Source organism: Pezoporus wallicus, unplaced genomic scaffold (assembly GCF_028554395.1).
Source record: "Pezoporus wallicus isolate ANWC-B61680 ecotype Strahan unplaced genomic scaffold, APGP_CSIRO_Pwel_v1 contig_8732, whole genome shotgun sequence".
NCBI lineage: Eukaryota > Metazoa > Chordata > Aves > Psittaciformes > Psittacidae > Pezoporus > Pezoporus wallicus.
In genome coordinates, this window is record NW_026639809.1 from 317,453 (window position 1) to 332,382 (window position 14,930).

General features: G+C 37.8%; 1 protein-coding gene across 1 annotated transcript in view; it reads right to left on the reverse strand.

Annotated features, from left to right (window-relative positions):
• The window catches only part of HHIP (hedgehog interacting protein), a 70,813-nt gene that overhangs the window by 46,281 nt on the left and 9,602 nt on the right, over positions 1 to 14,930 (reverse strand). The window contains exons 3-4 of the mRNA XM_057416280.1: positions 9,782 to 9,938; positions 8,792 to 8,993 (exon numbers count right to left, since the gene is read on the reverse strand). Coding sequence (XP_057272263.1) covers positions 8,792 to 8,993; positions 9,782 to 9,938 — 359 coding nt within the window. The remainder of the gene's footprint in view (positions 1 to 8,791; positions 8,994 to 9,781; positions 9,939 to 14,930) is intronic.

Below are 14,930 nucleotides of genomic sequence, written 5' to 3' on the forward strand. Positions count from 1 at the left end.
ACCTGAGAGTCGCTGCACTGTTCCACAACTGCTAGCTCGGATATGGTTATCTAGTGCAGCCTCTCACACAGAAAAAGGTCTCTAGAGCTTTTGGCACATGCTTTTCAGAACTGTAAGAATCTTTATTTTTCTGTGCAAGAAACAGAGCTATATGGCAGTAAGGTTGCAGTCAAAGGACTGTTGTGCCCCTATTAGGATTAGAACCAAAATCTGCAAGTGGTTAATGAGAAATCCAGGCGCATTTCAACGTCATACAGTCCTTGGTTAAAACACTGATTTTTACAGTTTCTGAATACAGTTGAAGTATTATCACTCTTTCAAAAATCATTAAGAACTTATCACTAATAAAGAAAAAAACCTCTCCTTTTCACAAAGAAGGCTGAATTTCTCATGCAGGCTGTTGTGCTGTCTGCATTTCATTAAATGCTCAGTCTATTTCATTAAAGTTTAAGGTCATTACAAACCTACTTATCTTTAAAATGCCCTGGACTTTCACATTCGGCCATTTACACACCTTAACCCTTATTTCTTTTCCAGTTTTCTGCCCCAATTATGTTGAGATATTTAAAACCTATAGTGATTCCTAGTAGGCAGGTCACAGGTGAGGTGTGGCCTCAGGAATGACATCCTTTGTGCTGCAAGTCTGCCTGCAGATCTTCTGGCATCTTAAATGAGTAAGAAACTCCCATGTCCTGTGACCCCATGTGACTTCATATGTAAGTCCTGTGCAAAAGAACAGTCCTCATCACATCCCTCTCTGCAGTCTCCGGTGGAAAGCTGAGGTATATAGTGGTTGCCTTGTCATTTTTGCAACAACATAGCATTTCAGCTTCTCACCAAAGACATTCCTAGAGTCTCCCCTTTCATTCCCTGAAACAGAAGATCCAGGACACCAACACCACCTCAAAACATATATCACTGTTATAGGCAAATAATTTTTTTTTCCCTTGCCACTCTGCCTGAGCCTATGTACATACCTTAAATGGACTTACCATTGAATCAGTGTTAGTTAGAAGCACAGGAAAAAGACAGCAAACAGAATTTCCACTCCATCAGTGGAATTAATTGTAGAATAAAAAATGAAATGTTACAGTGTTCATAATAGAATAAATGTCATATTTATATACTATACTATGACATTGTTATTTTAGAGGACTATCCCTAGTCCTCCAACACCTGGGTCAGAGCAATCCCAGGCACAGCTACAGGTTGGGCAGAGAAGAGATTCAGAGCAGCCCTGCAGAAAAGGACTTGGGGGTGTTGGTTGATGAGAAAATGAACATGAGCCGGATTCAGTGTGCGCTCACAGCCCAGAAAGCCAACCGTATCCTGGGCTGCATCAAACGGAGCGTGACCAGCGGGTCGAAGGAGGTGATCCTGCCCCTCTCCTCTGCTCTTGTGAGACCTCACCTGGAGTATTGTGTGCAGTTCTGGTGTCCTCAACATAAAAAGGACATGGAACTGTTGGAACAAGTCCAGAGGAGGACCACGAGGATGATCAGGGGACTGGAGCACCTCCTGTATGAAGACAGGCTGAGGAAGTTGGGGCTGTTCAGCCTGGAGAAGAGAAGGCTGCGTGGAGACCTCATAGCAGCCTTCCAGTATCTGAAGGGGGCCTATAGGGATGCTGGGGAGGGACTCTTCATTAGGGACTGTAGTGATAGGACAAGGGGTAACGGGTTAAAACTTAAACAGGGGAAGATCAGGTTAGATGTGAGGAAGAAGTTCTTTACTGTAAGGGTGGTGAGGCACTGGAATGGGTTGCCCAGGGGTTGTGAATGCTCCATCCCTGGCAGTGTTCAAGGCCAGGCTGGACAGAGCTTTGAGTGACATGGTTTAGTGGGAGGTGTCCCTGCCCATGGCAGGGGGTTTGGAACTTGATGATCTTAAGGTCCTTTCCAACCCTAACTATTCTATGATTCTATTCTTCATAGACAGATGGGAGCCTTGTCTGATAGAATAAAGGGGGTTTACTTTCCAGAGTTTTCACAGACAATGTTTCTGAGTAACTCTGAAGAGTTTCAGGCCCGCTGGGTAGAAAAAGGAAGAAATTTACATCAGATCTCCCAATTCTCTTTCCAGTCTTAAAGCCTGGGGAGAAGTACGTTCTTCCACTGCTTCCCTGTCTCTGCATGCATCAAGATAATTCCCTCTTTGGAAGTAACTGGTCACAAATTAGTAGCCACTAAAAAACTGGCCTTCTAGGGAGCAGAGAGGAGAAGATAACCTTTGCCAAGAGTATAAACTAGTGCTTAGTGGAGAAGAGCCCAGCTTGCTCTGTGACGTCAAGGCAAAGAAGTTCAAGAAAGGTTTATCGATTTCACTCTCATCCATGTACAAATCCAGAGGAAAATAAATAGTTTGATATTACTGGACTTGGATTAGCATGAACTGTGTGAATTGTTGGTCTTTTGTCAGTAACATAAATCCTGTTGGTATTGATGGACAGTGTATGTTTTAACTTACATCTGTCCATCAGCATGATGCAAAACCAAATGTACGTATCTACTCTCAAGAGGAATATATATGAGAAGTTTTATCAGTGGTATATCTGAACATACAATTCAGCAAATAACACAATCTGATTCTATTCACACACTAAGTTTTAAATAGATGTTTATCGCTGGTTCCTTAGTCTTCTGCAGCAGCACTCCTCACTGCAAAGGCTGTCCCTTGAAACATGCTGTGCTAGTGCAGGGGGTAGTGGTATTCTTTCATTGCTTTAATTTGTATTTTATCTTGACTGATCTGAGTAATATGTATCCATGTGATTAAATGTTCTGTCATGATACAAACATAAAGACATAGTAGAAGCTTCACTACTAAGCCTGCATTCCTACGTAAAGGTGCCTGTGATGACAAGATGCTCATTTGACCCTGAGACACTCTGGAATAACTGCTCATGGCACCATAGTTAGCATTTTTAATACCTGACAGTCTATTTTCATAGTCTTATACTGAATATACAAATTGCTATGTTCCTCAGCACTCTTCATGACATCACAGAAAATTCCTACCTGAATCACTGGGTCACTCATGAATAGGACTTGTGCTCTGATATAAAAGCTAACCAACATGCGGTATGGAATATATATAACTTTTAATTCTTCTTAAGACTATTCAAAATTTGCTGTGCATACACTTAAAATAATTTTTGTCAGATATTTCTATTTCTTTTTCACTGCAAAAAGAATTGGCTGTTCAAAATGTTTACGAGGAATTATGTAGGAATATAGCATTTTAAATCCTTTGGGAATTAAAAAAACACAGAAATTAGTCCTACTGACTAAGTTGCAAATAAGAGAAATAAAAGGTGGTTATGGCTTAGGAGTTAGAGGAAGTTTCTGTCAGAATTTGTTTCTGATAAGGAAAAGTGTAGTCTTTAGAGTAGAGAAGAAGGTGACAGAGGTCAAAGAATCTAACTCATGTATTCTTAACAGTGATCTCCAATACTATTTCTCTGAGATTTTCTGTCCATTTTCCCTTCCCTTCCCTCCCCTGCTCTGCCCTGCCTTTTCCTTCCTCAGAGGGTTTGCCCTTTATCACAATATTCCCATGAGATGTACTAAGGATAATTTACTAGTAATTCAAAAATCTCTATTCAAGTACAATGGTAATTCCATAACAGCAGTTTTAAGGATACTTATTTTGTAGGGAATTATACTCTAGGCACTGTGTGAGGCAAAGCGCAACAGAATGCCGCCATTCTTGCTGGCTGCACAACTTATGACCCTGTAGTCAGCAGATAGATACACACCAGAGCCACACCAGAGCTTGGCCACAATCAAAAAAAGTAGCAAGAAACTGGAAATACTTTAAGGATCATAGATGACAAGCAACAGAACATGAAGCCCAACTGCAGTTCCATACCTCATGATCTAATTCAGTTTGTGGATTTATAAGTAGAAAACTACCATGTAACTACAGGGTCTTGATTTTACCATTGGCAGTAGTAAGATGTAAACTTGGCTACTTTATGCAGTTCTGAGGTCCTTCATTTTAAAAGGATGTTGGGAAGTTGAATGATTGTAGGGAAGGACCACAAAAATGATTTAAGGACTAACAGTTGCAGCCCCAGAGCTACTTAGCTTTTCAGAAACTATTCTGAAAGCTGATTACAGCATTTAACTCACAAGAGAAATGGTAGGCTCTTCCTTTTTTGTTGTTGCCAAGTCATACCTTGATGCCTTCCCTTCCAAGCAATGTATTTTAGACTAATGTATTTTAGACCAATACCTGCTTTTTGGCTCAGGAGACAACAGAGTAAGTGAAAACTGATGTAATAGGTTGTGCTACATTTAATGGTGGCTGCTACTAATCTAAAGGTTTCCAAATCTTAGGAAATAATACAGTTAATAAAATACAGCCAGAGGAGTAAGGAAATTTGGAGAACTGCTAGGCCATTCATCATTTTTCTGTAAGTTAGATACAATCTTGAGCATTAGGTGACTGATGTTGTAATAATCAGCACTGCTACATCTACCTGGGTACTAATATTTTCATCAAAAAAAAAAGTCCTTGCTACATAACTTTGAAGGAAAAACTGTAAAATATTGACCTGAATCTAACAACTCTCTTCATCACAACATAACGGAGCGGTAAATCACCAGAACAGGGATGCAGACTTTTAGTTTAGTTTTGGTTTTTTTTTCTGGTAAGTGCTTATTATTTTCTCCTACATACATGCCACATACGCTGGGTACTTTGTTATATTAATGGTACAGGTGATGGCATCAGTATTTTCTCCATTCCACTGAGCTATATACTCCTAAATAGCTGAGCGCAGGTGCATGTCCTGCATTTGAGGTTCATGTCTCACTCATGTCCTCGTGCAATTTTTGGCCAAGACTGAGGTGCACAGCTTCCTTCTTTTCACCACATTCTTGAGATAGGGAAGTAAAGACTAACAGTGGCAGGAAGGACTTGGCCAAGTACCCAATCCATCCACACATACTACAATACTTACGTAGCCAATGTGACATAAAATACATTGGAGAGTGCCACAGATGTTTAATTAGCAACTTCTTAATTACGATCTATAAACGGTTTCCAACAACTAAGTTAAAAACTAGGAGAAAAGCATTCCTGCTAACTGTGCTGTCAAAGAAGATCAGACACTGAGAAATGTGCGGAGAAAAGCTATTTCTTAAGCTCTTCAGAGTTTTGGTTGGTTTTCAATCTTCAGGAATCTTGCATCTAATTTTCTCTTGAGTAGGTCTCCAGGAAGCACACAGTACCATCATCCATTCATAGCATCTCTCTGTTACGAAATACTTCTACATGCTTGTGCTAATTCCTTCTGTGATACTGTCAGCATACAAAATTATCACTTCTTCTCTTTCATTTTAATGCCTTAAAATTAAATAACTGTAAACAGATTTTACAGTTTTCTAGCAGAGCCCTCAATAACTTTACTTAACATTAAAAGCCAATGGACTGGTAAAACATGTGCACCAAGTTGTACCACTCTTCCTAATTTCTATTTATATCTGCAAACTGACAAGAAGCTACTCCAGATAATCCTATTTATGTGCTTAGGTGAGCAGGACCAGTGAAGAAGCCTTACGAACTCACTCACAGCAATGTAAGGGGCTCCAGATGAATCTTATCAACATAGGGATCATTAATTCCATTAGAGGAACAAAACAGCATCTTTTTAGGAGGGTATCATGACTCACTGCTGTACTCTTCCTCTGTACAAAAACTCTTCCTCTGTTTTTGTATACTGCTTTACTCCTCATCTGACTGACAGTGCTGTGATGGGTGAGATGATATTAGTGAGATCTGAACTAAAGCCCCGGACTATATTTTTAAGAAGAAAATATGTCACTTCTGTTACTTGGTTATAATAGCGTCAAGAAAGTTTTAAGTATATTATTTGGAAAGTCATCATGCAGCAGATTGGCTGCTTTGTGACAATATAATGATTTTATCACCCCTAAATTTTCTCTTTACATTTCAAAAAGAAGAGAAAATCAGGCACCACTATTTTACTATTTTACTATTTAACAGCATTAAAAGTTATCTTACTGGGATAGCTGTCCAAAGCACTTTTCAGAGGCATCAATTTAAATTACCTTTTATTCAACCACAGCTGCATAATTATTATTATGTACTGGATACAGCATATGTCTATAAAATTTAAAAAAAAATAAATTTACTATTGTCACTAGAGATAAGTGTTTGTATTTCAGATGCAGACTAAAAATTAACAGAAACTGCTGTTTTCAGACACTTGGGTGTAAGAGAGGGTATTATTTTTAGGGAAAAATAGTTGTTTGCCTTTTCTTGCTAATATTGCTCCAAGTTCAGAAAAGAGGTGAACAGGTTTTGTTTTATTTCAATTAAAAAAGCTATGTTAATACAAGAATAACATTATATGGGTGATGTTATACAGGAATTAACCAGATATTTGGGTTAACATCTATGAATCTGTGTAAAATGAACAGAGGACTCAAGGCAACATGTTACCTTGTCAAAATATTTCACTGGAACATATGTTTGATCAGGGACAATTGAGTATTTATTAATTCACTTTCTTTTTCACTTACACCACTGTATGAGAAGAATCAGGCACATGGAGCAAAAGCTGTGCATACAAATTCATCCACCTGGTGCTACAGCATTCCTTGAGTTAGGACAGAGGACACATTGAGCAATTCTCACATTCCGCATGTGAATGCAGTGGTTTAGGTAGTGGTTTGTTACAGGTCTTTTTTCAGTTGCTGGCTGTACACTATCTACACTGCCTGCTGGAAAATTGTCTATCCACACAATATTCTCCATTCTCTCTGATTTCTGTTTTCAAAGCGTAAATGGGTGAGTAAAACAAATACACTTCAAGTAGTCTATTTTGATGGAATAATTGCTACTATTGTCACAGTCATCTTTCATCCTTGTAGGTAAAGGACCTTGAACAATGATTACAGGAATCAGACAGCAGCAGATAAGCACAAAAGTGTTTAAGAACCTTTGTTTTAAAACTACCATTTGGATTATGTGGGGTTTGTTTTATTCTATTTATTTATTATTTTATATAATGTACTCATTCCTCAAATTCTTTCCTCTTCCTACTTAAGAACTGGAGTATTGCTTCTAGGCACATTCCCCTTCTCCTTACCTGTGAAATATATAAAGCCTCCGTTCTTGCCAGCCTGTATTAAGCACTGCAATACAATTATCCTCAGTCAGTGGACTGTTATCTCAGGAAATTGAATTAGACTTTCTAGCTTAGAGAACATCAAATTATTTACACAAAATGTTATAGTTGAAACAGATCCAGATTAGAGTATTAAATGATGGTTAGGGTAGTAAAGACTAAAAAGATCAAGTGACTGATTTGAAACAGAACCAAAAGTCAAATCTGAATCTGAGGGTAGCTGTTGAGAGTCTTATCAAGCCGGCTATTGCCTATTCAGAAGCATGGAAAATTGGTTTTCTATTTAGCCTTTCCTCTAAATTCCAGCTATAAAAGTTTCCTCGAGGAAGGTTTGTTTGGGACCAGTAGCAGTTCTGAGGGAAGTTTCAATGTCGGCTTTTCACAAGCACAAGCTATCAGAATTTTCAGTTAAGAAATATGAAACTGAAAAAAACTGGAAAAAAAAAAAAATTCCTTAGACTGATGTTCAAAAACCCCCCAGTAAGTCCTTCTGTTTTGGTGTCTTGAACATAATGGTTACCTATGGAGGCAGAAAGGAAGTGTTGAGCAAATCACAGAATCATATAAATTGGTTCTTTTCCTTAAAAAAGGTGCAATATATTTAATTTCTCTCTTTCAACACAAACTACAAACCTCTGGCATTTCCTCTCAGAAAAGACAATCTTAATTGGCTTACTGCCCTTATAGCTGAAACACGAAATGATTAGTTAGCGTGTGCTATGCATTTTAAATCAATACAGTTTGTCACAATTATTATTTAAGACTACTCTGTCAAGAGGATGTTCATGTATCTTTCATCCATGATGGCTCTATCCTATATATTCCTGGTTGTTCTACGCAAAACGATTGCAGTTTAAATTTGCTTTATGTATTTGATTTTACTTGGATTACCACTCTAAAATGTGACAAGGAATCAACATGGAACAATGCTTAAGACATTTTTAAGGTAAAATATTCCCCAATACATTTACAAGTTTTCCAATAATACTTACCCCATATCTAGATGTAATTTCTTGCCTCCACCCTCCAACTTATTCCCGTCAGTTCCCATTCACCATTCACTCCTCTGACCATTAAAGTCTCAAATACATGCTGGTTTAAAGCAGCCTCCTGCCAAGGGCAGCTTGTGCTATATTTGAGATTAAGCCAAGAGGGAGAGAGCACCACTGCTCCTCTCCTGGGGGTCCCTGAGCACTTCCAGGCCCCCTCCTGTGTCCAGCTGCTAGGGCATTGATGAGCACCTGCAGGTCAGGGGAGGCCCTGAGCCAAACTTGCTCCCACTGGAATCACAGCAAAACTTGGCTGAATTCAGAGGGATGGAAATGAACCCAAAGGACGAAAATATAAAAATAATGCTGTGAGATCCTGATGTTGGATAGTTTCTTCTGAATTTAAAGTGAGGAAAAAATGAAGTGAAACAGAAAAAGGCGATGACAGGTATAAGATGCTTATGTTATCCCTCCCCAAAACAAGTAAGTTTTTACTTCTTTGCCAGACAGAACTGTAGTGTCTGTTGTCATTACTCTCCTTTTTCATTATTTAAATTGAAATAATTTCTGAAAAACATTTCTTCCCTTTTTCCCCATATACAGGCAAAATTATAAACAGGTAGAGGTAAGTATGAAATCCAACCTTTATTCCACTTTGAACAAGCTTGTGTATATCCAAAAAAGGTTCCTTGAGTATGTCTCCTTCAGGACTGAAAATCTTCACATATCCTTCTTTCTCAAGAATAAAGAGGCGATGGGATCCATCCCCACTATGTACTGCTCCAACAGGCTGCCTCAGTCCACTCACAACCTCCTGAATACAGAAGCAGTTGTGCTTGTGTTTTCTAAAATAAAACAGAAAAATAGTGAGAAATTTCTTCTTTCTTGTAACTGTGACACAACAATGACCCTAAGAGGTAAGTGTTCTGTAGTAATATTAAAAACAGTTAAACAATCCAGAGTAAATTATTTCCTTAAATGTATGTGAGCAGATGATACTGAAAATCACTTTGAACTTCCCTTGAGCAAAATTTGGTTTGTACAAAAGAAAACCAATTCATCATATCTGAAATGTAGAGGAACAGGAGAGAAAAAAATTGGTAAAAAAAGGAGAACAATTTGTAAACACAAAATTTCTACTGTACAATAAATACAGTAAATTCCAGCAATTTCATAACATTTGGCTTCCAAACCCCATTTAAAAATAATGGCTTATGATGGGACAACTCTAATTTCATTATTTTCACAAATAAAATTACATGAATGAAATAAATGGAAAGTTGTGAAATAAATATTTTACTAATAAACTTATTGTAGTTGTTTAGTAATATTAAATCAGGTAGAAATGACTTCCTAGAACTCCATATGATCCAGAGGGTGGACCATAACCAAGATCCACAGGGTGGATCAAACCAGGATTCTAACACCTTTTCAGCAATGCAAATATCAAACGGTACTGAAATATTGAAGCTAATGTAACTTTCTCTTTGACGTATGCTAGCGGCAGTGAAAGAAAGTAACATCTGGAAAACACAGCTGCTGAGCATAAGCACACACTGAGCTGTTTCACTGTGAAAACCACAGGCTTTGCTAGGGTTTTTTTTCAGATTAAACAGCATTTATCTTTATGAACCTGCTGATCTCTTCCTCTTTGTCATATTCTTCCATGTGGTCCAGGGAGTTAGAAGCTGGCCCTCGCACTTGTTTTCTTGGAAAATCTGGAAAGCATACACCACCATCCTTTCTTGTATAGTAAAAGCAAAACTCATCAGCTGTAGTTTGGAGAAAACCTTCAAAATGCAAAAGAGCATACAAATATTTAGTGTGTTGTCATGTCTGCAGTTTCGTGCCATCAAGCTGATCTTTAAATAGATTATATATTGAATGAAGAAAACAAGTAATTTTAAACAAAGTTCTATCTGCAAAAAAAGTCCTGCTCTGAATAAATACAAACTGAGTAGATTACCTTTTATAGTTTATTCATCTGTATTAAGCCTTATTTTCAGTGTGCTTAAATAAAAATACCAGTTCATTCAAAACGACACTACAGTTCACTTATTAAAACATTAAGTGACAAAGTTCAAAGTTGAGGCTGATACTTTTCCCTGATTTTAACCCTATTAAGTGTCTTATCAGCTGTAAAACAGCTTGAGCAACTTTCATTTAACCTCTCTTTTTTCTAAAGTGGCTTGGTGTACTAAAAATTTCAGTTAAGACTTCAGAAAAAGGCATGCAGTAAACACTTTGTGGAATGCTGGCAGCAAAGGACATCACTCAGAGAGGTGAATAATTAATTGTCTCAGAAAGTGAGAAGTACTGGTGAAAACTGCACTGTGTTGACATGCAGGTGGCCTCTCGTTAACTCCCAGCACTAGAGTGGGCAAACACAGTGCCCCATGGAGAGGTCTCCTCAGCTCCATCCCCTGAAAAGCGTGCTATGTTTCATGCTGCATTGGAGTTGACTTTAAGCTGGCTGGGATGAAAGGTGGTCTTTAGGTTTTCGGTTAAAATGGGAAGGAGTTTGAAGACCCAGGGAAGCAAGAAGTTCATAAAATGAGAGCCTCTGAGGAAAAAACCTGCCTTTATACTGAAACTACACTATGTTTAATGACAGCAGAAATATCTATTTCTGTCCACAAACTTATTTCTAGTAATTTCCATCCAGTTTTTAATCTTTAGTATTAAATCTAAGAAGACAGATAGATAGAATTCCGCTAGTTATATAGTTATACGTTTACTATTCTAACATAACATTGTTAAGATAGTATGTCTTACGTTACCTTCATTCCTTTTTTTGCATTATTGGCATACTGTGTTAGGATGTAGTATGGTCCAGGACATAACTCACAGGATACCCGGAATTATAACTTAATTGGAATTAGAGCCTAATTTATGCATGGCTTTACCACTCATGAATAAGGCAGTAATCCATAGATCTTAGCTATAAAACCTCTGGCTTACAAAGTACAATAAGAGCTGATCAGGGACAGCTGTGTTACACTGAAAAATGCCAATTTCTTAAAAGAAAAGCTTTTTCAGAAACATTATCAGTTTCGACAAAATTTTAGTTAACAGGATGTTTCTGGTCCAAACTCAAACTTCTGGTCTAAATGAAAAAGAGAAACAAACAGCAAACTTCACATCACTATACTCCAATGTCTTGTAATTAGGGTGTTTCATTAGAAAGAGGAATATTCAGGTCAATGTCCCTCATCTGTCAGGCAAGAGGTTGACCCTAAGTCTCCCATTTCCCAAGTAAATGTCCTAACAACGACTTTATTAGCTATCCTGGGGTGGTCTCTCTGTGGCTTTCTTCATGGAAAATTTCGAAAGAGTTCAATTTCTTCCTTATGTGGAATAGGAAAATTTTTTAGATCCCAGAATTTTTGTGGAGTGGAAAGCCTTTCCCACCCAACTATACTTCTTTTCATATGCATCTTGAAAAATACTGGAAAAATAACATGACAAAGCCTGCCTTTGGTTCTATAAAATAGTATCTGGAAACACATGGTAGTGCGTTGTGGTGTAAAAGTTTAATTACCATGATTTGGAGCTTCAGTAAATATCGTCTCTGAGTAGCTGGTTTTAATTTATAGTAGTTATTTGGAGAAAATGGGAGATATAATTTCAAGTGGAACAACTGGAGAGGAACACTGATATAATCGCATAGTAGTATTCCAAGGCTTGTAGATATAATGCCAAAGTCAAAAGTAATCTAAAATCTTACTGTTGAATTATTTGACTTAAGAATACACAGTTTTGTCCTCAAAAATTTATTTCTCTAGGCACAGTAGGTCATTCAAAAAAATGCAATAACAAATTGGAGGTGTACATTTTCTGTGGATTTCTAGAATTTTTCAAGTAGACCATCTACTATTTACTAAAGATAAACTACTCTTGGCTTGAATGTTATCTTTAGTCAGAAAAGCTGAGAGCACACTCTGATCATATTGTTTACTCGGTCCATGTTCATTTCAAATAACAATCAGATGCAAACCTCACTTGACTAATGCCTTATGCAATGCCTTATCTTACATGTAAGACTAAGCCCTTTTCCTAAGGAAATATTTTATCATGCACTTAAGTACATATTGCACTGCCGTTGCCTTTTGCTATTTAGCAAACCCACCAGCAGGTTCCCACAAAGGAGAAGGCTTAGGTTCATCTTCCTTAGAAATGCTTATAAAAAGTGGGGTGAAATTGTAAATACTGTAAATACATTTTCACCTGTGTATTAGGGATGGAATTTTGTCCTATAAAAGCCACAGTAATTTACCAAATAAAAATAAATCTGGTTGTGTGTGTGGCTAGAATTCAACTTACTAACAGCTTCACCAAAGACAGTTAGAAAAACATTTGCTTCTAGTCCCCTATCTGCTTGTAGCCATTTAATGTTCTCTTTATTGTGCTAAAATTCTAAGGTCTTTAGTGTAGAGTTTGCTATTTTGTTCAGGATTTGCACAGTGTCCAGAAGAATGGTCCCTGACAAGTGCCCCTAAGCACCAGAATTGTTTGGAGAAAAAAGAAAGACCATTTTGCTCAGTCTGAGTTTCCTCAAATACATCTCTGTCACTGTCTTCTATGAGAACTATGCCTAATAAGGACTGCAACGTTTGGTCCTGTGTGAATTCCTGTACTTACTTTATTTTAAAAGACTCCTACATATCATTACAAATTTCCTGCCAGCTGTGTGTTGACAGAGCTGTGCCTGTGTTAAACAAGAAAACTGAAATCACAAAGGAAGATTAAACATGAAGTTTAATTGATTTTGCATTTCTGTGCTTTTAAAACTTTCTGTCTTGCAAAAGAGAACCAAACTACAGACTTTTCAGTTAGGCAGTCACAGTGAAGGATTTCTGCATTCACCTTTATTAAAAACTGTCAGAATAAGTTGCATGATTTCAATCCTTTTCAAAAGAAAACTGCTCTCAGCTGGTCCTGACCTCCTCCCTTCACTCTTATTTGCAGTCAGTTATTCTTCACACTCGTCTTCCTTCCTGTCCTACCTTCACCGAGATTCACTTCACTGGCTTACCTGTTTACCCACCCCCCCTCCTCTTCTCTTTGATACACAACTCAAATGTCATGGTAGCATTTGTCCTGGTCTTCACAGCAAGTCAAGTTCCTATTCACTCCCTTTCTTGTTTGAACTGCATACAGGATTGAGTATCATCTACCTTTCTGAGTAGACCTAAACTGGCTTAGAGAGCATCTGGAAGTCAGGCTCACCTGCCATATTCCTGCTACAACCTTGAGCATACAGTTTTGTGTAAAAGAAGCATTTTCCTGGTTTGACTGGGTTGGGTTTCTCTTTTTCCTTTTTGCGCTTTTGACAGCTAGATGTGAATTTGTTCACAAAACCCACATTCTCCTCACTCTTCTCAGCTCTCAGTGACAGCTAAATCGAAGAGATTATGCCAGATCAATAGTTTCAAAATGTAGTAAGTTCAGTGTCAGTGTAGTAAGCTCACATCATTTCCCACTGGTTTTCAGGTGACTAGTGGCCCTCTTCTCATAGTCACACACTGCATATTCCTGCATACACACAGTGCCAGGGTTAATCCTCTTGATGTTAGCAGCAGCATCATTATAAGCCACTACCATATCCCTGCAGCTTGACCATGTTATCTGTAACTTTTAGTTGACTGTGTCAGAACTTCTGGAAGTGTTGTGTGAGTTGCAGAATTTCTCAGATTTCTAGTATTTTGGTCTGGGGTGCCTCTGGCATTTAAAAATTCTTATCAAGCATCCGTTCTGTTAATGCCTGGATTCAGATCTGGGCCTGGACCTGAATTTACCCGCAATCACCTGGAAGGCATTTCTTCAAATGAGAGCACATAGTCCAAAATCTGTCCAACATCCTTGAGTAGGCAAAACACACTGTGACTGTGGTTTGTTCCTTAGAATATGTCACTTCCACTGACATGGATCAAGTTTCTGCTCATGCCTAAAGGGAGAATCAGACGTGCCTTTCTTTACTAGCTAAATGAATAATAAAAAGTCTTCTCTTTTAACCTTGGAAAACCTAAAATTCACATTGATTGAAAATATTTCATTAAGGCACTTAACACCAGTGTCTCCATCAGTAATCACTTTAATTGAAACTTACAGTAAAGATCAGATGAGAAGAAATGGGAACAGTCATCTGGAATGAAGCAGGGAAGTTCTAATCTCATAGACATTGTGAAACATTACACCCTTTTGTGTTAACATATCCATAGAATCCTAATTATTGTTATAGTTCAGCTTGAATAAAGAATCGGGTCCACTTTTTCTTTGAATATTCCTAAAGAAGCCAATGGAAGTTCTGATAAAAGCCAGAACTGGTGGGTAAACTGCTGTCTTCAAAAAAAATTAACCAAGGATCTGTTAAGAGTTTCCAACTTTGCAAAAAGAGACCAAACAATAAATGAATTTCTGGAGCTAACTCAACAAAAAGCCTGATGTAGAAGTCCCCAGTCTTCTTGCTTAATAGGTACCACTAAATTTTCAATTCCAGAAATGATGCTGCTATCTTATGTCACAAATAATATTTCTCATTTTTGCAGGACTTAAGGGATAAACTTATTTTTGTAGTCAGTAATTTCCTTGAACTCCTTTGTATTGGCGTTCAGAAACAGCGCTCCCTAATTGAGGAAGAGTAATTATTTCACTTTTTAACAAATGCACTCTGAATCACTGCCAGAGACCTTGGGTCTGGGGGCCTGATAATTTCCTTTGTTTAGTCCTCCAGGCTAAGCTGAAAACACAGCTTCCACATTTTTGGGGTTTTTTCTTTCTTC